This window comes from Manacus candei, unplaced genomic scaffold (genome assembly GCF_025592945.1).
Source record: "Manacus candei isolate 608988 ecotype Guabito, Panama unplaced genomic scaffold, ASM2559294v1 h1tg000050l, whole genome shotgun sequence".
Taxonomy (NCBI): Eukaryota; Metazoa; Chordata; class Aves; order Passeriformes; family Pipridae; genus Manacus; species Manacus candei.
The window spans coordinates 16371935-16397231 of record NW_026138098.1 but is presented as its reverse complement, the minus strand read 5'-3'; the positions used below and the strand labels follow the sequence as shown (position 1 = coordinate 16397231).

At 37.0% G+C, this 25297-nt stretch overlaps 1 protein-coding gene across 2 annotated transcripts in view; it reads right to left on the bottom strand.

Annotated features, from left to right (window-relative positions):
* Positions 1 to 25297, bottom strand: part of BTAF1 (B-TFIID TATA-box binding protein associated factor 1) — a 48833-nt gene that overhangs the window by 2095 nt on the left and 21441 nt on the right. For both annotated transcript variants that reach the window (XM_051800652.1, XM_051800651.1), the window contains 33 exons: positions 24288 to 24451; positions 23874 to 24010; positions 23133 to 23244; positions 21801 to 21869; positions 21217 to 21306; positions 19046 to 19141; positions 18594 to 18770; positions 17926 to 18066; positions 17664 to 17788; positions 16699 to 16819; positions 16520 to 16624; positions 16135 to 16284; positions 15411 to 15553; positions 15064 to 15238; positions 14381 to 14584; positions 13072 to 13498; positions 11842 to 12032; positions 10771 to 10924; positions 10572 to 10681; positions 8489 to 8690; positions 7941 to 8089; positions 5956 to 6108; positions 5328 to 5449; positions 4966 to 5133; positions 4705 to 4782; positions 4494 to 4623; positions 3687 to 3828; positions 3392 to 3522; positions 2828 to 2947; positions 1910 to 2062; positions 1130 to 1341; positions 820 to 979; positions 64 to 234 (listed from right to left, as the gene is read on the bottom strand). In XM_051800652.1, the coding sequence (XP_051656612.1) occupies positions 64 to 234; positions 820 to 979; positions 1130 to 1341; positions 1910 to 2062; positions 2828 to 2947; positions 3392 to 3522; positions 3687 to 3828; positions 4494 to 4623; positions 4705 to 4782; positions 4966 to 5133; positions 5328 to 5449; positions 5956 to 6108; positions 7941 to 8089; positions 8489 to 8690; positions 10572 to 10681; positions 10771 to 10924; positions 11842 to 12032; positions 13072 to 13498; positions 14381 to 14584; positions 15064 to 15238; positions 15411 to 15553; positions 16135 to 16284; positions 16520 to 16624; positions 16699 to 16819; positions 17664 to 17788; positions 17926 to 18066; positions 18594 to 18770; positions 19046 to 19141; positions 21217 to 21306; positions 21801 to 21869; positions 23133 to 23244; positions 23874 to 24010; positions 24288 to 24451 (4982 nt within the window). The remainder of the gene's footprint in view (positions 1 to 63; positions 235 to 819; positions 980 to 1129; positions 1342 to 1909; positions 2063 to 2827; positions 2948 to 3391; positions 3523 to 3686; positions 3829 to 4493; positions 4624 to 4704; positions 4783 to 4965; positions 5134 to 5327; positions 5450 to 5955; positions 6109 to 7940; positions 8090 to 8488; positions 8691 to 10571; positions 10682 to 10770; positions 10925 to 11841; positions 12033 to 13071; positions 13499 to 14380; positions 14585 to 15063; positions 15239 to 15410; positions 15554 to 16134; positions 16285 to 16519; positions 16625 to 16698; positions 16820 to 17663; positions 17789 to 17925; positions 18067 to 18593; positions 18771 to 19045; positions 19142 to 21216; positions 21307 to 21800; positions 21870 to 23132; positions 23245 to 23873; positions 24011 to 24287; positions 24452 to 25297) is intronic.

Here is a 25297-nt window from a genome sequence, read left to right as displayed (position 1 = left end):
AAGCAAAGCTTTTCCTTAAGCTTACTCTATTTTTGGTAGGTATTTGTAAAAATGTTTCTTTACCTTGTCAAGAGTGAACAGATCAAGAAGCTGCTCTGTTCCCATGCTCTGTAAGCTTGCATTTTCTTGGCTGATCACTGTATTTGCAATATTCATTTTGAACTTTTGAAGACCCATGATCTTCTCCTCCAGAGTTCCCCGGGTTATCAAGCGATACACATTAACAACACGTTTCTGAAAGAAAAGCACACACTTAGCTATAGAGTATCATCTTAGGTATTTAGGAGAGCATAAGTGTTCAGTGTTCATCATGGACAGTCTAGAAGCAGTTTGGCTTGGAGTTACCCTTCAGTAACTGTACTCAGTAAGTCTGACAAATGCTAGATGAAAAGAATATGCCAGTGTATAGTAGAGGCATTTTCAACTGCATCTGTACTTTGGAAGACTTCACTGCTTTTTACAGCTGTACAGGAAGACTAACAGCAGTCATTCTTTCCCTATTCAAGCATCAGAGAAGGACAACCCTGTGGGGCTTTCCTTCAGTTCCTTGCCTCTGTCATATCTCTTCCTCTACTGAAGGGTGATTCTTTCCTGGCCTCTCCTCAGTAGCTCAGGAAGTATAGGGAAGGTGGCATACCAATTTGGAGACGGAATAAGAAAGTACACACTTCAGCATCTGGCATATTTGCAAGAAATCAGCATGAACAGAAGCTTGGTGGAAACCCACAGATGTCACTTCTTATACGCTACAATCTATCGTACCCAAATTCGAGTTCAGCAAGAAAAAACCCCACTTATGGGAAATGAAGAGGTTTTCACCTGCCCAATGCGATGTGCTCGATCCATGGCTTGCAGGTCTCTCATCGGGTTCCAGTCATGTTCCACAAATACTACTGTATCAGCCCCTGTTAAGTTAAGTCCCAGTCCACCAACATGAGTGGTGAGCAAAAGAACATCTATAGATGGGTCATTATTAAACCTGCATACAAGAAAAAGTTAAGTATGGTTAAGTTTCATTTAAATAAAGGATGTATGAGCTTTAACTGCTTTGAGGTAGACAAAAGAACAATTATGCAGCATACAGTTCATTGCAGTTGGCCCCATATGGTTATGAGGGGATAACACGTACCGTGAAACAATGGAATGCCTCTGACCAGCAGGTATGCTGCCATCTAGTCGTAAGTAAGTGACTGAAGGTAACTGAGGTCTGAGAAGGTCATGCTCCACTATATCCAGCATACTTTTAAGTTGGCAGAAGATAAGTACTCTGTGCTGGGCCACAACAGCTTCTGTACCGCTTTCTGAAGATCCACCATTCCCCAAACCACAATCTAGCAGCAGCTGAAAGTAACAGAACATTGAAGTGTATCATCAGAATGGCAGTAGATCTCATGTAAGTATTGACATTCATTCATGGACTATCAAAAGTAAAAATGGGAGAAACTACAGAAGGAAGCCTGTGACAGTCACTTAAATGACATAAGGCAAAGTCTGGTTTCAGTGTCAAACTATGAAAAAAATTAAGCACTGCCAGAAAAGTAATTTTCTTCATTTAGCTTTACTTACAGTAGAATTTAAGTAATACAATTTAACTTTATCGAGGTAATAGTGTCCTGTATAATACATGAGACAAATTTTTCAGCAACCAAAAAGACAGAAATAAAACAAAATAAAAGGTTTCCAATATGGCAGCAAAAATTATGTAAACATCATCACCTTGAAGTAAGATTGTGCTCCCCCTTGAATTATCAGGAAAAATATACCTGGAATATCCTTGTACTCTTTTCCATTTGCTACTTAATTTTATTAAGAAGCGTTTTCATACCGATAAAATCCTAAATAAACCTTCTAAGTTATAACATCAGTAGACATTTAGAAAATTTAAAGGCACAACCACATGTCTACTTACTTGTTTTAAAGCAGACAGTTTAGGGGCATGTTGGATATCTCGAAGGGATGAATTCTGAGCTGCAAGTTGCTCTGTAATTCTTTTATACTCCGGATGTTGGGTTGTTAGCACTAAGGCTGGATGGTTGCATAGCTTCCGTAAGTATTGCAATGCCTTTAGTTATTTAGGAAGTGAAGGTCAAAGAAATGGTTAGCAAGAATGTAGGTTCAGAAAAAGGATGAACAAAATTGACTATAAGTACAGAGGCCACTCAGCCACATTTCACAATGTAGATCTTATGGTGTATTTTCATGAAAATAAAGTTGGACATTTACATTAATAAAACCTGTATTTCCAATTGTATCCAATAACTGTTACATGCATAGTAATCTTGGTCCCTGTTGCAGAAGTGCAAAGACTAACATCTCCCACACTTTCATCTGAGTGTGCAGTAGAGGAGGTGGGTCTGGGAGCAGTGCAGAGCCTTTGAGAATTGTTGTTTCCAATTAGCCAAGACTTAATCTGCAATTCTGTAAGATCACAAACCTTCATAAATTCAGATCTAATCTTAAGGAAATTTTTTGTCCATGTTTTAGAATCTTAACATTGTAGTATACCAGCTGATGAAGTCCAAATTACTTCTCCCTTGTTTTGAGGTTTTGCTCTTTCAGTAATCAGTTTTTACAAGATCCACAAAACAGCTGAACACCAGTTGAGCAGATCACATTAAAAATACAAGACAGGGTTATGCTTCTTAAAACAAACCCATAATTTAAAACAACAGGTATTCATCACAATCCAGGCATAAATATTCTACTTAGATCATATAGCCATAAATGTTTCAGTTCAGTATTTTCATTTTAATTTATTAAACCCATAAAAATACAGTTATCAAGAGTGTATGTGATAGGAAATAAAAATTACTAAAGCAATCTGTACCTGAAATACATGACCTGTAGCTTTAAGCTTTGGTTTTTCAGTCTCTTCATTCAGTGAAGAAACGGTTTCATCAATATCACATTTGGCACGAGACTTGGCAAAATCTTCATAAAGCTGAACCTGCAGATGAGGCCCCAGACAAGAAAATGAATGTGTTTTCCCCAAACACAAAACGAACAGTCCTATTCAGAGTTTAGTTCCAAGTTAAAATTCTGAATTATCATACATCAAGAAAGCTATTTCATATGCAACACAACATAACCATTAATAATGGAATCTCCTTCATTTGTTTTCTTTCAGCCTGGAAAGTATTATTTAAAAACAGCCTGCATATGCCTAGATGTTGTTCCTGAACAACAAATGCCAGAAATTAAACTGAAGAAATACTCTATTACAACTAGGCTAAAATTAGATTTTTAAGCACATACCAGAAAACCCTTTTAGTCCTGTGGTCCTAGAGAATGTCAGAGCTGACATCAGACTGACACAGGAATATAGAAGTCTTTCCTCTGTGGTCTTAACTGTATTGAAAAAACTAAACTTTCAGCCACTTTTTAAGCATACCTGTAGAGGACTGAGAATACAGTAATAATCTTGAATAATTTTGGGTGGGAGGTCTTGCAGCACATCCTCTTTCATTCTCCTTAGCAGGAATGGCAGAACTTGGCGGTGCAGTGCTTCCATTGCAAGAACCCCTAGTGAGGGCAACAGAAGCTGTATTTTTGAAGAAAAAAGATTTTCAAAACATTCAGCTCCCCCCCAGCCTCTGATGTTGGAACTGACCACACTTTCTTTTCAGTAACAGTTCTCATTTAGAAGGCTAAAACAAAATACCAAAGATTGAACATTTGGTCCTTACCAGCCTCTTGTTCTCGACTGGAGCTTCGGGCATCCCTACTTGCCAGTATTGGTTTGCCATAACGAGCTGCAAACTGGCGTTCAGTGCCCAAAAATCCTGGCATAAGGAAGTCAAACAATGACCACAACTCTAAGACGTTGTTCTGGACATAAAAAGAAATATTTGATAAATTATTTTCAAAAGAAATAAATCAATACAAGTTATCAGAAAAACTTCCATACATATTTAACGCCGCCTACAAAACCCTACAAATCTAACACTTCAACACACTTCCAAGCTGCAGGAGCTTGGTAGCTCTTGCATCCAACTGAGTGACAGGAATACATCTACATGCACTTTAACATATAAATGGACTTTCTACTGTGTTGGATGTCTTAAGCCACACCTTGAGTTCTTCTGGACAACAAAACCTGGGAAACACCAGTTATCTTAGTCCTGGATGAGACACATACTGCACAGAAGTCACCAGAACAAAGCCCCAAATCTGGAGTTCTCAGAATTGTGTTTCCTGCTAATTTCACTATCCCTGCCTGATACTTAAAGAAGAAATGGTAGAGAAGGTCTAGTTGACAACTTTTGAACATCATTAGTACCACAAAACCTGCACCCATTCCCCTATACATGGGTAAACCAGGAAAGGAGAAAGATGTCACTTAAAGCATTTAGCAGCAAAAGGCTGTTTTACAAAGTATACTTTGAACAAGGTGATTGATAAAAGGTACAATAAAATGGACTGATAGATCTGTCTTGCTTGTTTTCTGCTATTCATCCAAAAAAAAAAAAAGAAAAAAAAAAAGGGGCAGTTACCTGGATTGGTGTCCCAGAAAGAATTATCCTGTAATTAGCAGTCAGCTGTTTTACTGCTTTTGACAGCTTTGTTTTTCCATTTTTTATTACATGGCCCTCATCAAGAATGCAGTAATTAAACTTAATATTTCTAGAAAAGAAGAACACAGACTTAAGTAGTATTTAAAATTCTAAGCTATTAAAAAATCTCTGAAAACAAGCCAATTCTTACCTGAAGAAGTCGATGTCATTTCTTACAACATCATATGAAGCCACTATGAGATTGTGTCTTTTCACCTGGTGTTGCAATCTTAAGGAAAAAAAGAAAAAAAAGGAGTTAAAGTGTTCCTTACATAGGTTATTATTTCAGCCTTTAAAGGTACCATCACAAGCTTTCCCATGCCCATGAACTATGCTTCAGTAGTAAAGTGAATTGCAAAATTCCACATGTGATATTTTACTCTATCCCAGTCATAAATACAAGATAGATTACCTTGCTCTCTCAGTAGGAGGTCCTGTGTAGTGCAGTGGATTAAGATATTCTTTCGAGCAAAATTTGCCTACTTCATCCACCCAGTGTCCTGTGAGTGTAGGAGGGCACACCACCAGTGAGGGAAGAGGAACACTGTCCACTAGTTTGGTTCTTGCGTATTCCTGAGCCCTTTAAGAACACAAGAAAGGAGTTTTTCACAGAAGAGGTGGGGTTGGAAGGGACCTCTGGAGGCCATCAGGTCCAACCCCCCCTGTTCAAGCACAGCCACTTAAAGCCAGTTGCCCAGGACTATGTCCAGAGTCATTAACACAGACAAAACCTATCATTAAAACCTAACATTAAAGAATGTTGTTTAAGCTTACCTGAGGCAATGATCACCTGCAAGAATGCAAATGGATTGTAAAGTTTTTCCTAGGCCCATGTCATCACAAAGAATTCCATGAAGTTTGTATTTATTGAGAAATGCCAGCCAGTTCACTCCATCCTGAAATCAGAAAAAGAAGAGTGCCTCAGAAGTAAGAACTGGCTTTAGGTAGTTATGCTTCAGTTCAAACATCCATATGTTCTATCATCCATCAGTGCCAAACTACGAGCTGGTTCCCACCATAAATGCATCCACTACAGCCCATTCCGTCAAAGCAGGGGGGATAAAGGGAAAAATGTAAATGTCCAAACAGTCCAGCAAGGCCTGGCTTTGGAGAGGTGAGCTGCCACAGTCAGCCTAAACAAGGCACAGCCCATTGGCCATTCCCTAAGAAAACCAGCAGAATCTAGACAGGGGATAAATATCATTTTGCCAGTATAAGAAGTATGCATTACTTCATTTTTTCGTCCTTATTCAGGAGTCCAAGATACACATTGCACAACTAAAAAAACAACCTTCAAAAAACCCACAAGCAAGAAGTCAATACTGAACAACTCCTACCAGTCCATGAAATTGTATTGGACTGCAACTTACTGCTCTTTTAAAATCAAAGTATAAGCTGTTACCTGCTGATATTTTCTGAGCTCTGCTTTGATTGGTACTGGAATTTCATAGTTTTCCAGTTTTTTTCCATCCAGTAATTGTTCCAGAAAGTGACGTTCTTTAGCTTTCATCCTGATTAATTCTTCGGACATGTTTGGTGGATCTGGTATACCAGCCTAGGATAACATTTTTAAAGCAGTAATGTAAGGCCTACAGGGCTTAGTTGTCACACAGAGAAGAAAAAATAAAACCTCATACTAGCTTAGACATTTTAAACAGACAGTAAAGATCTGCAATCTTCTCAACTGCATGAATCCAAACTCAGGGTTTATATACTGTATTTGTGCTATACTTGTTTGACTACCTGCGGGTCAACACATCCAGGATGTGACAAATTCTGCCCTAAAGGACACACTGAAAAACTTGATACAAGAAGGAAAATTCTGGTCAAGCTTCTATGACTCTGATTAGAGGTAGAATAGCTCAGAGTTTATCTGGCTAGCTAGAGAAGCCTTTGACACTCTTTTCTCTTAAACCACAAGCTACTATCCAAAGTTTGATGGATTTTTCTCCTATTTAGTGGAATTATATCTAAAGCACTACTGAAATCCATAGGATGAATTCAAGCAGTTGGAAACTGTTGAGAAAAGGAAAAACCTAAACCTCCTTCAAGGTTTGTAGCAGCAGATCGTGGCTTCCTAGGTACTTCCCACATCAGGCCAGAAGCCCAAAGAATCCATCTGGGGGCCAAACATGCTCCGACATGCTAGTAATATACACTAGAAGAGGAAACAGTTTTCCCATCATCACATCTGTCACCCCAATTTTCTGGGTCACCTCCACCTTTAGTTAGCTTTACTTCAAAACCCATATATATATTTAATATAGTTCAGTATCTGATATTGAACTTCCTTAACCAGAAAGGGAAATTCTAAGGCACTTCCCTAGTAACTATGGAAAAGAAATATGATGTGATTGTGCATATGCATGCAATTAATAGAACAAGTATGCTATGTTTTTAAGAGATGGTCACTACATTCTATTAAAATAGCTTTTAAAACCCCCAAAACCTAAGCTATATGTATTCCACAGGACTGTGTTTAAGATACATACAAAGAAGGACACTGGTGCCAATGGCATCAGAATCAACATGCCAGAAATTAATTCATTCTTTGCTAACTTTCAACTTCAACATTTCATTGTAAGCATGCAGAAAAAGTAAGTGCTCCTGTTAAGGCAGATTGCTAGTTATCAGATGCTAAGGTTTTATTATGTTAAAAATATAATAAACCCATTAAATTGACAATTGGTTTTCATTATTACCATGGAAATGTATTCTAAACTGTCTTCTATTACCATCTGGTGGTCAAGTTACTTAGAAGCATTGTAGTCCTTGATACACAACATTAGAAAGTGTCTGAGGTGTGAACATTGTAGCAGAAGTGAAAAACTGCAGCAAGTCTGCACTGATTAAACTCTACTGCATCATAATACACAATATTTGGCCCAAATGTGTAGGGCAGGGTTTTTTGATTTTAAGAACTAGAAATAAGTGACTCTACTTATATCCACATTATCCCTATTGTTATTTTGTTTTTTCCTTTAAAAGCAGTACTGCTTTTATGCATTTCTCTTGACCACATACACAGCAACACACATACCTAGGGAGAGTGCACATGTAACTCCTAAAACTTTTGAGCCCAAACTAACAGAACAAGCACTGCACACACAATTAATAAATATACCCTTTAACTTTGGGTACACAGTTAAAATGAGTTTCTTATAAGGAGAAATTTTATTTTAACATTAATTTAGACAATTGCTAACACAGGGACCCATTTTGCTCATTTTACTAACAAAGGACATTTCCATTATCTGATAGGGACTCAACATCTATAAAACCATTTACTTATTCAGCATTTAGTAAGCCAGAAGCCTGAACTTTGCAGCTGGTGAAAAAGTGGATACAGGGTAGTTCATACACTCAATATACTTAGTTTGAGCTTACCTCAAGAGGCATTAGTCTAATTAATGTTGCAAAGCACTGAGTAGCCATAAAACGTACGCTGTTTGTCTGATCACTCATTCTACCCAGAACTGGAACCACCAGAAGAACAATGTATGGAACAATACCAACATCCAACTGCTCCATTACACCTGAATTGGTTATTAAGGAAATAGTTTGTAACAGTTCAGGACTGTCTGACAAATATATACCCAGCAGACTTCACACTCAATATGGAAAAGTCATTAATACGTTACATTCAGATGAACAAGATTTCTAGTAACAAAGCAAGGCAGAAGCAGGGAAATCTGATCTACCCAATTAACATTTAGCCCAGTGAACTGCATGGTTTGAGAAACCAAACCTTCATCTGATGGATAAAATAAGGGCAATGGAAATGAAAGTTTATTCAGTTTCATTCCACAGGAGGAAAACAGCTTAATATTTTATTTCATTCCTCCTCCCTTTTTTTTCTGGCAACAGTTTTTGTTCACCCAAATTAAGCAATAGCAAAGAAGTTTCTGCATTTCTGAATACTCAAGCAAGGATACATGCCAGTGCTTCAATTGCACCTTCTTGTTTGGTGTTGTCATCTATTGCTCCCAGCCATGGTAGAACTTTCTCTAGAAAGATATTCATTGTTTCCATGGTAGCTATTTTACTCATAACACCCACGCAACGGGAAGCCATGTGTCTCACGGCAGTGCTGGGATGTTGAAGGCACATGTAAAGGTGAGGCAAATGCTGTATTAACTGAAGAGAGAAAAGGGTGGGGGGGAAAGGTTAATATGAATGATAAACAAATTAGTGATTTTTTTTAACTAAACAGTCTTTTTAAGTCATTTAAGAATGCTTGCAGTGGCTCCTTTACAAGACCTAACTGCTTAAAACTAAAAAAATAGTTTCAGAAGAAACAGGCAATTGAACTTTGAACAAGTATTACTCCCCAATGCAGTTAAAATTCACAGTAAAAAAAAAGAGCTAGGAGTTTAGTCCAAATGAAAATTAAAGAAGCCCTCAGTTGGCAAGGATGTGTTTCACACTGAAAATACAGTACTAAGTACTCAGAACTTTTTATTAAGAAAAAAAAAAAAGAGAATTATCACTTAAATACAGACACAGATTTAAGAATTCCTTCCAGCTAGCAGATTTGTCCTAGACTCATCCCATTTGTGTTTAGGCAGATGAATTATTCATGTTAGGAATCTCATTAATTCTGTGTGATAAGAAAGACACTCAGAAGGAATCTGCATCTTCCCAGTGGGGTATGTCTGTATCTATGTCTTCTTTTTCATCAGTATAAATACACTTTTATATCAGGTATCTTAAACCGATGCTCAGGTTTTTCCTAATGTGAAGATCCCTAAATATTAGCTTTGGTGAACCAATTCCACCTTCCTTCACTTTCTGTGATTTTCCAAACCTGCATAAAGAATTAACACCCTCAAAACTAATCTACACAATAGCTACACACCACACATATGTATACATATAAAATACATGGGAAGTCTTCCCATGTCATATGCAAAATGCACTCAAAACCATTTTAGCAGTTTATTAAGATTGGTAAGAAAATTCCACATGAATCTTCTCCATCTGCTCAGAATTCTACAGCCATTCATTTTACCCATCTTTTCCAGAATTCTGGCCTACTTATTCCTTGCATGGGAGCCTTGTCAAGTATTTTTACCATCCTGCTGCCCTTCTCTATGCCTCTCCAGAGCTACTATACTTATTCTGAAATATAGTACTGCAGATAGGCTAGTACTGAAAACTGTGTTCAGATGCAGGCATAAGAATTCCTCCATTTCTTTAACTTTTTTTTTTACCAGTACTTTAGATTCAGTTGATACTTTCACAGAACCATTCTAACTCCAGGATCTCTCTCCTGAGTAGAAATAGTCAGTTCAAAGAAGGAAATTTTTTTTTAAATAATCAAATCTGGTCTAATTGAGGGTAAACTGAAGTTTCCCACAATTTTTGCATTCCCTGCACAGGCGGCCTTTCTGACAACCTTCAGCCTGTTACACAGTAGTCAGGCAGTAAACTCTCTTTATCACTACCATTTTGCTCCCACTCCAGCCACAGAAACTACATGTCAGACTATTGCAAGACAAATAATTTCAGTCAACCACATAGTGCAGCATAACCACATTTTTATCTATACTTTCATTACAAAGAGAAAGCATTGTATTATCAGTCCATTCTCCAGTTTTAGGAAATACAGGATTAAAATAAAGCAGAGCCAAGATGCTGATGTCAATGCAACAGAATAGCACAAATATTATCATAACTCAAACTTCAGAAACAATCTTATCCAAAAAAGAATAGGCCAAGGCTAAATTGTAGGTAGCTGTTTGCTTTTGTGGTTTATTCTACAACCTGCATGAACAAATACTGAATTTAATATTCTACAGAACACGGGGTAAAAAAAGCTTTACAAGTGCACAGCTTAACTGCTGAAGGCTATGTCTTGAGTTTATCAAGAGTAGGATACAGGACTTGGAGAACAGGCAGACTAATGAGGGACTATTTGAGCAAAATGGAACAAGATCTAAAAAGAAGCCTTACAAAACAATAATTTAAAGCAGTAGCAATGAACAGACTGAAGTGTTTCATACAAAAGCTAATTACCAGAGGATGTAGCTGAGTATCCATTGAAGCTGCTGTTGTTTCAAAAACCTGCAAGGAATTTACCAGCTCCTGGGCAGGAGCATCTCCTTTTTCCAGTAATGACTTCCGGTCTAGTAAAAACAAAAAGGTGTTCAGTTTAAGTCTGATATATTGCCCCCAGCCTACCAGCCCTCCCAGCTTAAATCAGAAGTGTAGTTACCAAAATTATTTATGTGAATGTTGTTCCGTAATGAACCAACCATAGCATCCCAGAGATGTGGCAATCCTGTTGCCATTTCAGCACCAAAGTGTTTAGCTATAGTAGATAAGGCAAATTCAGCTCCTCTTCTCTGTACAACATAAGGTTTCTGAGCCTAGAATTAAGCAATTTATCAAAGTAGTGAGGACAGACACATTTAAAAATAACAATTACTTTCAAGGAAGCTCCCATTATATAGGCATTCAATTTGGTTTATACCTATGACACTACATTCTGATTTTTTCCCCCCCAAGTTAGTTACTTTATTCTTTATAGAGGTAAAAAAAAAAATAAATCTTTTATATCAGATTATTTGAAGTCTATGAATTTGATATTTGGCTTTTGCTGACACAGGTCCATTTCAGTATGATATTTTCCAACTGGTTCCAGTTCCAGAACCTTAGATATTGCCAATACAGTGACACCAAGAACAGTAGCAAAACTTATGAAAAACAATACTTGCTTTGTTATTAACCCCCTGCTCTTTGTTCCACTCTCTTTGGAAAGCAGAATTGATAAAAAACAGTAACAAATCAGGAACGAAATCCACAACACTGTTTAGGAATCACAGTCTTGACTAGGATCTTATTAAAACATACAGATTTTAAATTAATAAAACAGTAGCAAAAAAGTTTAGAATAATAAGTGTGGAAGTTGCACACACATTCTAAAGCCAGTCACATTTCAATTGCTGGTTTAAATTCTTCAGAGGCATCCAGCACACATCAAGATGACCGGCATGTGTAACAGGACACAATCACAGCAGTTTGTGGAAATCTATTCGTATGAATTTATATTGATATTTCTAATCTGCAGTAAATGTAAGTTTCAGGAGTTATTAGTTTTCTTAATGACACACTGAAGATTTAAAATACAAACATGCTGCTTGTATCACAAAACTTCATATCAGCTCAGTTCTCTCACGAAGAGATCCTGGGCATCCCTATTACAGTGATATCAATTCCAGTGAATTCAAAGTAACAGAAGGGAGGGGTGGCTGTGAAGTTGCAAATTCCAACTTGTGAAGTGTACCTCATCGAGCTCTGTAGGAATGCTTCCACTGCTGCCTGTGGGGAGATCTGCAATAGGGGCTTTTGGAGCTTTTGGAGTAGGACCTCGCCGACTTGTGATGGCAAAAGCAGCTTTCTGATGTCTGTAGAGTGTAATTATTCCCCTGTGCTTAGTAACTGTATGCTGCATTCCATCTTTATCAGAGTTGGGCCCTAAAGGAAGAGAGAACAGCTGTCAACAATTTAAGCTGCAGTTTAACACATTGGCAGAGGTGACAGCTACCTGTAAGTCATCTGCTGATTGCACTTCAAAAAAAGCCCAACTTTTTCCATCCTTGAGGACAATGGCACTTCAGTACAGAACACAGTTACTCTGTTAGCAGCACATTACAGACTTGGAATGAAAAATCAAAGCATGCAAACCACCGCACAAATTCTTATTCAGCAAGAAGCACAGGTAACAAACTTCAATCAAATATAAGAAGTTTGCATAATTTTATTTCATATAAAAATGAATTACGTTCTAAAGTTTAAACGAACTTACGTTCTGTGTCCCTTACAAACAGTTCAATACTTCTGTCATGATACAGTAACAGATGTCATCAGTATCTTTGGATTTGTTGATGTTTCTACTTATACTAAAGAGCTTCTTTTTTAATCATATAATGTTATTCTACTCTGAGATGAGGGACATTCATAAAGAATAAGTAAAATGTACAGTGGTCAAGCCTTAAAGCAGGTAAGAATCTTAGACTATTAAGATCTTAATTTGTGTTGTTCATTCAATGCACACATTTGCAGTGCGGGACAGCCATTTAATGAATCCATGACCACTGCATGTACAGGATTATTTGTTCATTTTGACCACTATCCTCATCTTTTTTTATCTTACTATTAGCCTATGGAATGTAACACAAGTCACTTTTTTTAACAGGCTACTCTAATTCCCATACTTACTCAATTCCAGAGAAAAGCTTTGTAGCATATATAAGTGAAATACGATCATAAGAGGACAATGTCAATAACTGAAAATTGGAACTGAAGTCTTTTATACATGTATGTTCTGAAAACAATACACATTAGTTGCACAAGAATTTAGTTTAAAATACCTAAATAAAACCATTACTAATAAAAACTCAGTTGCTGGCATTTTAAAATCACTGAAAACAAGACTCACTCAAATACTCATTTTAACAGTTCAGAAATAAGCACAGGTATATTTTAAGAATGTTGGCACTCTTAGATGTTGTACCTTTTGAGTTTTCATGGCTACTCTGAGGCTGTGCAGGACATGCTGCTAGTGGGGTAAGATGTGGATCCACACAGAGGGAGTTGCAGAGATTTTTTATAATCTTTGAGTTGGGACAGGGAGATCTTGTCGTACACTGCTGAAGCAACTTTGCTATACATGAAGCCACATAGTTTTGTACAAGTGTATTCTCTTCTTTTTTGATAGCTTCCATTAAGGGTTTTATAACAGGATTTAGTTTTTCTGGAAGTTGCTGCAAGTTCACAACTGCACATGCAGCAAATGTGTGCACTCGCAGATGCAGCACTTGCCATTCCTGATTTGTCTCTGTAACAGTCATTTGGACCTGCTGGCGCTTACTGTCCAACTGCTGCAGAACTTTAGGATTCAAAGGAAAGGATGATGTCACTTCATTGAAAACAGAAGTAACCTAAGAAAAGGTAAAAAAAATAATTACAAATGTTTCATTTACTGTAAAACGGGACATCCTCTCATGGCAGAATATGAGTCACTTGACCAAATATCTCCATTTTTTCAGCAAGTAACAGGAAATGCTCCAAGATGTAGTTTCTGGAATCTTGAACTGCAGTTCAAAGGGAAAAATCAGGCATCTTATAAGAATTTCAAGTCTAAATTTCCAAAGAGCAGTTCATGCACTCCAAGTTTAGATTGTCCCATATCTACCAGTTCTATCCAGGTATTCTGGAAATATATAAGCAGGTGACAGGTAAGCAAAGGAGAATGTGAATACAAGAATCTAAAAAGGATGTGCAAGGCCTCATGCATGAACAAGTTGTTTCTAAGTCGTTTCTCTTTTGAGGAAAGAGACTGGGATAAAAGTCTAAGGAAAAAAAAAATCAGCACAACAAAGTAGTTGCAGGGCTTTCCATATCCTTCCCCACTCAGTTGACTACTGTTTCCTGTGAAAGATTTGGCATTAAAAGGAGATTAAAAGGTCAGAGGCAGGGGGCCAGGTCATCTAGAATTTATTTCCTAGTCTTTTGACAGTGGTTTTGAAGGGGTTCCAGCCTGCTTTAGTTTCTTCTGTGTGGATTTCAATAGTGAATCCACACCTGGAATCGTAACACTCACTTTTTTCTCCTCTTAAGTATGTACCTTGCACTGCTCTTGATTTTTGTCAGACTGTAAACACCGCAGAGGAAACAGTAAGTTTCTGTACACATCCTTTGACATGAGATATGTAAAGTCCCCACATTATTTCTGAAAGTTATTGTCTATGTAATAATTATGTGGAAGATGTATTTCAAGACAAGAATAGGTTTGAAGGAAGGGCGGGCATGCCTCTACTTACCAGCTCATTAGCTTGATCTATTGTAAATACACTACAGTTTACTCTGTTTCCAATGTCAATGTGTGCATCAGCTAATAATGAGATGAGTTGTTTACATTCATTTTGCATTCTGGTAAAAGGAACAGCAATTTCATCGTAATAGAGATGTTCAGAAAGGACCCCAAGTAAACGAGGCTGCACACAAATAGCCACAGTTGTACACTCCTGTAACAGGAAAAGACAGTTTACAATTCTGAGTAATCACAATTTCTTTTGTTCAGTTTTGGGTGCTAAACAGCTCAATCTAGCTACAAAAATCCAGTTTTCAGAGGGACCATTAACATTCATAGCCCAGAATATAAATTATTAGGAGCAAAACTTTCAGTCTGCCTCTAGAAATGATACTGAATAGAGGAAAGACAGTCACCTTAAAAGGAAGGTTGACCCTGGATAACAAGCATCTTGAGAACAGACTTATTTGTAGAAAAAATGTGAACATATTTACTGATTCATAATTCTGACAGTTGGCATTTAGCTACTGAGTACTGTATTCCTCCATTGTCTAAGAATCATGATTTTATTATTTAGATGTATAAATACCATTTTAGCTTATCAACTGAAATCTTATTTCGGCTAAGTAGTTCATGACAAGCAGTGGATTGAGATAGTAAGTAAAATTTATTTTTGCTGCAGAAACACCCTACCTTTTGCAAGGCTGCCCACTCACAGATTACTAACGCAACACTAATCCTCTGCAAGGCAGATTTAGAATTCAAGTGGAAGAGCAGGAGCTGAGCTAATGATTCAGCTGGCTTTATTTCTTGAGTAACAGTATTTACACCTGGGTCACAAATGCAGCAACAAAGTGCTCCCAGCAACCTGACAAGAGGGAAAAGAACAGTCACTTTAGTGTTACAATTACTTTGCAATTAATGATTAAAAATTAAGATGCCAAAATAGTCTACATAATTAGATTTTGGAAAAGCTGCTATATGTAATGAAAAAAATACATTGCTTTTAAGTATCTTTTTCATATTTTCAGTAAACTGACTTTGCTGCCATCATCCGAGCACGCATGACAACATAATCCCTTGTTGCTGGATCTTCTGCAATGCTGTCTGCCCCAGCAATATATTCCTGAATCACTTCCTTATTCTGGGTTTGACCTTGACGCAGTTTAGCACCTGCCTTTTCCTGGGGAAAAAAGGAGAGGTTGCAAGTAAGTATGTTTGTAATGAAAACATGAATTCATATTCCATAACACTTCCAATAAAAGTTGGACTAAGACAGAATATTTCTTTGATAAGAGGCTTCTTAAAGTAGTTAATACTTGCAAATCACCTCTCCACTACTAGCCTTCTATGGTCCTGTTAAATGTATGCTATATTCCTTGACTATAACATTAAGACTAATACTCAACATATAGCTGGTAAATACACAGAGGGAAAAGGAAACATCTTTCAGCATGTTTTCAGAAGAAACACAATGCTTTCAGATTTAGCTCAGTCCTGCAAACAGATGGCTTTGGAACCATGTAAATAAAGATTTTATGAAATATTCACATAGAGCATACTGCATGGCAGAACTTTATTCTCATGGATAACCTGACAAGAACTCTTTTGCTCTACAAAATTGAGGTTTATAAGACAGTTGACATTTAGAGTTCTAGAAAGGCAGCACCACTCCCCTCTAACATCCTTAGAATGTGTTTTCATATACAGCTAAGCAATTTCATACTTTCCTCAGAACAGTTAGTGAGGTCACATTTCACTTACTTTTGATCTAGTTTTTACTTCTAGCAACATGTTTAAGTCAATGGGCAAATGAGATGGTTGCATCATTAAGCAGAGCCAGGCTCCCATCCATGGGCAAGCAGCTGCAACCACATACTGTACAGATGCCTTGTTTAACAGTTCCAGCCATACCTTGGGAAAGAAAGAACCATAGTGAAAATCATGACAAATTTCTACAGGGTCTACATAAAATCATACATATGCTGATAAACTGTAGGAACCATCTCTCATTCACTCTCTAGTAAAGCATCACATAGGCCAATTACAAAATAATTAACAGGAACACACTATTTTTTATCTGCACAGAGGATATGAAAGAGCAGGATACACAAACACTATATACCTATGTGGTAAGGCATGCAAATACCTTGTGAATAAGATCCAGAATTTCTTGGTTGCTTTCCAAGATACAAAACTGAAATATGTGCCTCAACATGTCTTGCAGAATTGGAGTCAACCATGTTGAAGAACTCTGAAACAAGGATATCACATGACTAAGCATATTCCAATAGGTATCACATTAAAACACTAATAACTAATTCTTACCTGGTCTTGGGTAGACAAGAGCGTGAATAACGTTTCCAGAGCTGCTTTTCTCACAGAAGATATAGTGTGGTGCAAGAATGGCCACACACGTGGGACCAGAACTGTGAGTGACTGCTGAATACTAGAGGAAGGGGAGATGAAAGACAGTTACAGGAGAAAAAAAAAACCCACTGACTAGAAAACTAGTCAATTCAAGCATGTATTTTTACCATGTTTTTCCCACCACCCATTATACTTTGGCCTTTGTTCAACTGTTAGAAAAAAAAAGGAGGGGCTGTTTCTGTTTTGAACTTACTATTAGGCCTGAAGTTGTACCTAAAGTTATGACTTTACAAATAATGAAACCAGCTCCAGCAATGCCAATCATATGAGAGAGAAAATGCATAAAGCATCTACCTTAAGTGCAGATGCAGTAAGTTTACCATGTGTATTATGAAAAATTTAACATATTAAGATGCAATTTCTTTAATTTGCCAGAGTCCCAAACAGAGAGGAACTAGTCACAGAATTACTGGGTGTCCTACTAATGTGAATTTCCATGTTTGTAGCTTTCTCCAGAACCGTTCCAAGAGCAAAGTTCTACAGGTATGCACATGTGTTTTAATGTACACAATTTGATCTCTTGTTTGGAGTTTGTCTGCTCCTTGTGGGCAGGACCACCATATGAGTGGAGCCAATATCCTTTACTAAAATAGCCAAGATGAATGGAGAGAGAAGGTAAAGAAGTCACATATAAACAATGTCTAATTGTTTCATTCTTCTGTTGCATTTCACAATCATAATGAAAATAGAAGCACTGTCCTATCCTAACCTTCACTTTAAGGAAAAACAAGAGTAAAATTAAAATATTGATTTAAATTAGGCATCTCCTTGACACATGATTTGAAAGACACGCATTATTACAACTTGCAAATAAGTGAACACTCAAGCACGTAATACTGAAGCAATACTAATTAAAAAGTTACCTGCATTTGCGGACCTGAGGGTAAGTCAGAAGGGATGAAAGAAGGATCATGATACTGTTTGTGGAAGCTGTCAAGTCATCCAACTCCAGAAGTGCATCCCACAAGGTATTAAGAATAAAAGGCACCTACACAAATAAGAACAAGAGATTACTATATATAAAAAAAGAGAAAAAAAATCCAGTGCTGCCTCTAAGCATTATTTTCTTCATTTTGACCAAAAGTGAACTTTTCAATCAGAACTTATGGAAAACAGTTTAGTCACCTTCTGAGACTGAAGCTGGACCAGGCTTTCCACTACTGGTACTAAAGATGCTGCAGCAACAGCTCGGACATCATCATCCAGATCTTGCAGACCTTCAATTATTGCAGGCAATACTTTAGGCAATAAAGTATTGATCATGTCCTGTCAAAAAAAAATCAAAAGAATTTTTAAACTTAAAAAGCATGTAATGATCCAAACAATTGAGATGTACTCTGTGTTAATTAACCTGTTTGTTTTAAAGAAAAGCTACCCATTCAAGACTATAAGTATTCTAAGTTACCATTCATGAAGTTAAAAACTTAGGTTATAAATTTGAATGAACTCAAATGTCAGCTCAAAGCTCAGTGTTTGCAGAATACAAACGACAAATAGACTAAACTTCTTGTAGCATTCAGCTCTGCTGCTTCACACATTAAAGTATCATCAAAATTAGGCAAGCACAGCCTCTATTTATAATGTTCTGTGCAAGTAACTTATCAAGTTACAACAGTACAGCTTCACTATATAATTGCAGCCTGGATATAAAAGTGCAGTCACACATCTCATAACCCACGAGACTGCAATGCAAGCAAACTTGTTTTATCATATCTACTGTTCAGCCACATCCTCTACCTGGAGCAGAGTTTTTTGATCCAAAGGTCTCTACAATTTGTCATGAGGGTTATTACCTGACGTACTGCCAAAGCATACTTTATTCCTAGGAGACCACCATGTCTCACTTCCCACTGTTCCTGTGTAAGCAGCTTCAGGAGAACATCCACAGTTTTATGAACTCCAGTCTCATTCATGTGTTTCAATACTACTCCCAAAGTCTGAGCACAAGTCTCACGTACTGGTGCTACCACCTAGGAAAAAGGAAATGATAAAACAGATACTTCTGTATGAAATTTGACTTAGAGAGAAATCAATCTGAGTAGTCAGATGACCAAACTGCTACACAAACAAGGTATTTATATATCAGCTACTTTTTAATAAGCATCTGTGAGTAGTTACAACAGGCACATGCAGCAGCACTGTAACAAGGCACAGTGTTATCTGTGCTGTACTACTGTCAGTGTTCTATTGCTGCAGTGTTGTCTCCTGCAGAAGACTGCTGATCTGCCTCTCAAACTTAACTTACTTCATCTGAAACAAAGTCTCCAAATCGGTCTAATGCAAACACACAAAGAAGTCTAATAACCAAGTCTTCTAGCCACTCCTGATGCTGCTGAATCATCTGTAAAAAAGAGAAAAAAATCAAACACCTTGACTATGTTCATAAAACATTTTCTGATATGCTTGTTTTAGCTAAAATTTGTAAGAGATACAACAAATGTTCAAACTGACTCAATACAGTCACCTTGCACAGTCAGTCAAGGCAAAGTACTCAGCACTAATTCAGCTCACCTGGGTTACTGCAAACATCATAACCTGGTTTTGGTTACTTTTTTAAAAAAACATAATACCTTTACTGAAAGGCTGGTGTCCTGATTTTGACTCAGATAGAGTTAGGTTTTTCTCAGTAGCTGGTACAGTGCCATGCTTTGGATTAAGTACTAGAATAATGTTGATAACACACTGATGTTTTGGTTGTTGACAAGTCATGCTCACACTAAGTCAAGGACTTCTCAGAGTCTCATGCTTTGCCAGTGAGGAGATCTACAAAAAGCAGGGAGCAACCATAGCCAGGACAGGTGATCTGAACAGTGATATTCCACACCACAGAATGTCATGGTCAGAATATAAATTGGGGGAGTTACCCAGAAGGGGCTGATCAGTGCTTTGGGCCAGGCTGGGCATCAATCAGTGGGTGGTGAGCAATTGTATTGTGCAGAACTTGTTTTTCTGGGGTTTTAATTCACCTTTCCATTTAATTCCCCTTTCCATTATTATTATTACTGTTACTATCATTAGTACTATTATAAGATTTTACTTGATTTCAATTAAGTTGTTTTTCTCTCAACCCATGAGTTTCCTCTTTTCATGACTATCCACCCCATCCCAGCAGAGGGGCCCATGGAGGGGAGTGAGCAAACAGCTGTGTGGTGCTTAGTTGCCAGCTGGGGTTAAAACACAACAGCTAGAGAGCACCTCGTTAGGCTGGACAGACAATTTTATTCCTATACAGTATACAAAGGTAAAGTCATCCAGATAACCTATACCAACCCATGTCAACTCATCCTAGGCAAGTCCATTAATATGTCTGAAGCATATTTATAAATAAACTATAAAGCACTGGGAGACCCAGTGAAAGGAACTTGCTTTTCAGCACCAGATTTAACAAAGCAATTTAAAACAAACTTGTCTTGAAGCTCTGGCCTCTGTGAGAGACCAATAAGTCTGTAGTTTTCAATCTCAGAGTAAAAGCCTCATAAAAGCAACTGCTCAGGCACCATCTTTCTCATCTCCACTGTCTGCCTACTAGATCACCACTTCCCTTGAAAACTGTCATTTTAGTGTACATATTAGGGATTTCATATTCCCATACATGTCAAAGAATTATACCCAGCATACAGCATGTACAACAGCTGGAGCACACACCCCCTTTCCACAAATAGTTAAGAAATGGTTTAAAAAGTATCTTATAATTGCAGCCTGCATTCTTATTACCCAGCAATCTCCATGGAACAAATACTACCCCACGTGGAAGCAAGAAGAGATAGAAGCTTTTGCTTTCCCTAAGTACAAAGTATGCTGAAATAGACTGATTTACATCTCCTCAATCTTCCACTCTAAACCACAAGCCCTCTCAGCTGCTTTTACAGCAAAGTCAGTATTAATCTGGACGAGATTCACTATTAGTAAATAAGCTGTAACCGTCAGGTTATTTTATAAAAACTGTTTTCCTTTTAAAAACACTAAACTTTTTCTCATAACAAAGCAAGCAGATTCACAGAGTCACCTTATTGTTCAAGCAAGTAGAATGAGACACTCTAAGATTTCACTAGAGTTATATAATCAACTTGTCAATTTAGTTTCAGCACAGCTTTACCATGACTTGAAAACAGTATTTTCCAGTATGGAAGCTAGTGCTTAATAACTTTATACACAATCAACATATTAATGGTTACTTATACAGTAGTATAGTAGTACTAATACTAGTACAGTAGTATTGGTTTCTGCACAGGTCTTTTAAAAAGAATGTTTCATCAGTGCATACTGTGATGTCAACCAGATAATTTTGAGCAGACAAGTCTCATGGTTTACATTCCCCCAGGTCACCCACTTGCTGCAAAGTTTAAGTATTTTAAGAAGTCTGTTTTCTAAACTTCGTTTAAGCAACGTATGGAGTCTACATGACTGGAAACTTACCTCCTCTAGAGAGCTATCTCCCATTTTACCACCACTTTTACCATGAGCTTTAAGTATCTCTCTCAGTCCAGTACCTGCACCATGTCGAACCTAGAAAAGCGAAATGAAAAGCCAATTTTAAAATACTAGGGAACAGGAGATGTTGGATAACTGAAACAACAGTATTGTATTCTTAATAGAGACATTTCAACTACAGCTGAATTAGTACTAGACTTGTAGGCAGTTATATCAAATCATATACTTAAATGTTCATCTGTCCAAAATCAACCAATTAAGAATTGCTTTGTGACCATAGATTTATGTGCTTTTATTTTGCTTGAATATCAGTATTCCCATAATTCTCACTTAGAGTGACTACTTTACATCTTTGCCCCTTCCCCCAAGTATACGTTATACATCTGTTCTCAATTCCCCTTTAAGTTCACTAAAAGCCAATTTGTCCTGGCTATGTAATCTGTATTTACAGTTGATGTAGTTTTTGATATCTAGCAAAATACTCAAGTTCCACACATACAATTTTTGCACTTCTCTTGAAGCCCTTTTTTTCATCTATAGTTACACCTTAGATACTGCACATGTCTTACCTCCCAAGAAGGGTTGAAGAGGTCATTGCACACCTCTTCACAGAAGCTTTCCAGAGGCCACTCATTTGCCTAAATGCATAAAAAATTCTTAAGTATGAGATTAAAAGAGAAAGGAACCAGATGAACACTTATGATCTTCATGTATTTAAATGGCATATATAAGCCTCCAAAAGCTTAAGTATTTTTCTTCATTACTGGACAGAATTGAAAAAACAATCTTCCTTCACAGCTCAGACTTTGCTAAGTGCACCTAATCTCTTAAAAAGCTAATGCAGTTTCTGTTAGTAGTGTAAACTCTTCTCTATGGTAATTGATTTTAATGTTCTGGAACTCATTCTCCCTTTAGGAACCATGCTAAGGCAAAAAATTAGGCAAAGTTTCTTATCCTCCCCAGTGATCCTTTAAATTTACAAACTTTGCCTTTAAAGAACATAATAGGCAAGTCGCATTTTGCAAATACACCGTATAATGAAATTGTGTCAATTAATTTGGTAATAAAACAGTATCCTATTCAAAACACATTCCACATTTTTGGAAACGAGAAGCGTATCCACTATCCCAAAATTTCCTACCAGGAAACTGACGTGGCTGTGGAAAGGAAATTATATTACCATTAGTAAGTTCACATCATCACATACACAAAGCGACTGAAAGGCAGCCAGCAATCAGCAGCTGTTCAGCCTGCAGTTATCATTCATCTTTCAAATTCATTTTCCAATCATTTTTTCCCAAATAAAAATGTAATTACAAAACTATGTCTGGAAATTTCTTATTTTTGGAGAATACAGACTAATCTAGATAAAGTCTGAAATAAACTTCCATGAACCATTTGTATTCTGGTTTAGCATTTCTTAGAAATTGTCAGTTTTTTAGTCTATTGAAGCAACTGCAGGTTTTTCATCATCAACTGTTAAAGATAGAACTTAATTCTAAATTAAGCCTAATTAAAGTAAGGCAAAGATTAAATAAAGTGTACATGAACATTTAGATCAAATTATTTGTGGCTAACTGTAATCCTACCATCTAAGTGTTTAGCACAGTTTTACAGTTTAATACCCAGGTCTGACACCTGTAGCCACCCTACTCACATTCATTTGGGTCAAACTGCTACCAGTGGATTAAATATGTTTTCTTCCTCAGTGCTGTAAACACAGTTTGAAGCTGTCTTGCTTCATTATCTACAAAAGTAAGCTGGCAATGACATTCTTCATTCCATTTCTCTTAATGCTAAAATGACTAAAGGATTTGGGACTATAAAGGAATTTGGCTTCAAATTACTTTGCTAAAAACCTGAATGGTTATTCCTGCTAACAGCAGAACAATACATCATACCTCTTCTTGAACATTTTCTACCAATGTTTTTGAGTCTGTAGCAGGCTGGTTGATGACAACATTTGCAACTTTTTTCCTCTTTTCTTCTGGTTCCCCATCGGTGCTATCATTGCTGAGAAGGAATAAGTATAAGTTTATGAACTGGAAGTATGCTTTAGGGGAAGTAATTACTTCTACAATTGAAGTCTTCAGATCCAATAAGGTGTGGCAAGAATACAAAACAGAGAGGTTTAACACTGAAATATGCAAGATAGGTAAGTTTACATGAAAAAAAAATTCAGTGAGGAGATAGAATGCTGTCACAAACTGACAATCCTTCTCAGATTTTTCCAAGAAACACAGCAATTCCTAAATAAGATCATTAATTTTGTTCACTGCTTATAAACACAGTAGATACAATAATATGCCACTATAAACTAGTGAGGAACACAGTATACATCAGAAAGTTGAACAATAACAAAGTTAAAGATACATCTTCTTAAACCCCCACTTTCATGCATTATTCTCAAGCCATATTTAATAACAGGGACAAAGCACAAATTTCAACTGTAGCATCCCATTATTTCAAGATGCCTCTGAAGTTCCTTAAAGTATATGGAACAAATACTGCACACAAGCTTTTCACCATCAGCCCAATTTGCACATAAAAGATTAAGATGCAAAGACTGTAGGAAGTTTCTCAACAGATAAATCACAATCCCAGCTTAACTGAAATAAAAGCAAACCAGTTCACTATTATACCTCTTCTCATTAGCTTCCACTGCATCTCTGGATCTTTGCTTTGCAAATAGCTTAGCCATTCTTTTGGCTTTATTCTTTTGTCTACTGCTCATACCAGCTCGAAATTCTGAGTCAATTAACTCAGCAGCCTGAAGAGTCTGAAAGAAAAGTCATTCATTGTCAATTCTTTCAATGAAGGTCCTGAAAAATTCTCAAACCCACACTGGTCTCAACTTCCCCAACCCTCCATTTCAAACTCTGAGAGGCAGTTTGACATCAAATAATACTAACAGGCAACTATGGGACATAAGAATTCAGAAGGGCAAAGCATACCATATTGGATGTCAACCATATTTAAAATACAAATACTATAACCACAGAAGTTCAACCCACTGTATTATTCCTTGCAGTCAAAGAGCCCAAGGTTTTACCTACAGGTTGTTTGTTTACTAGTAAAACTGAAGAAGGGGAATAGTCCAGATCTTCATCATTGAAGAGATCCTCAGTATTCATTCCAATCGCAGCGCCCATATCCAAGCCGAGTTTCTTTTGCAGCAGTTTCCTCTGGCGCGCTATCCTCTCTTTAGGATCAACTTCACCTGGAAAGAAGTTTTTATGAGAAAGATGTGTTGGGTTTCCACACAGATGCATTACTGAAAACTTGCTCAATGCATACAACATAAGCCAAAATTTACAGAATTAAATTGTACTTGGCTAATACAGTCTCTTAAAACACATCACGCTGATACCCAGAAGACCTTTCCTGCTACTCTAACTATACTGCTACTTAAACTGATCAATTTTCAAGCAGAAAATATTGTCCCTGAAATTCAGGCAATTACAAACAGCTTCCATTCTCTACAAAATATTTTTCCTTTCATAAAATCAGCTTAGGAAAAATTGCCAGACTGCTAATTCTAAAGATTATTTAAGTTACTTTACATCCATTCATATCGTCTTACTTGAAAAGGGAAGCTGCTACAAAACAAAGAAAAGAAAGCATTTTCTCACGAGTTAAAAAAAAGTAGCAACTAAAAGTTTGTTTCATTTTCTTATTTTTGTTATATTATATTTTTATTTATTTTCATTCCTAAAGTTATTTATGTGCAATCATATGACACTGGGATAAATATCAGATTTCTATGGACTAAAGCATTGGGTTTCATTAGAAGAGAGGAACCTTGTATAACACCTTATTAATCTAGCAAAAAAGATGGCAAGCAATAAATCAGCAGCCAGGCTTAAGAGAGAGGACACTGCTCAAGTTTCAGCAGCCATAGGTTCTGCTCCTTGCTGAGCTACTGATCTTCAGTGTACACTGCACAGAACCCTTCAATACACAGAGAACAAGGGAATCAGGGCTATGCAGTCAGATCCTTATCTACAGCATCACTGAACTGGAATTAGAGTAGGGAAGTACAGTAATAGCAAAGAAGTAGCTTAGA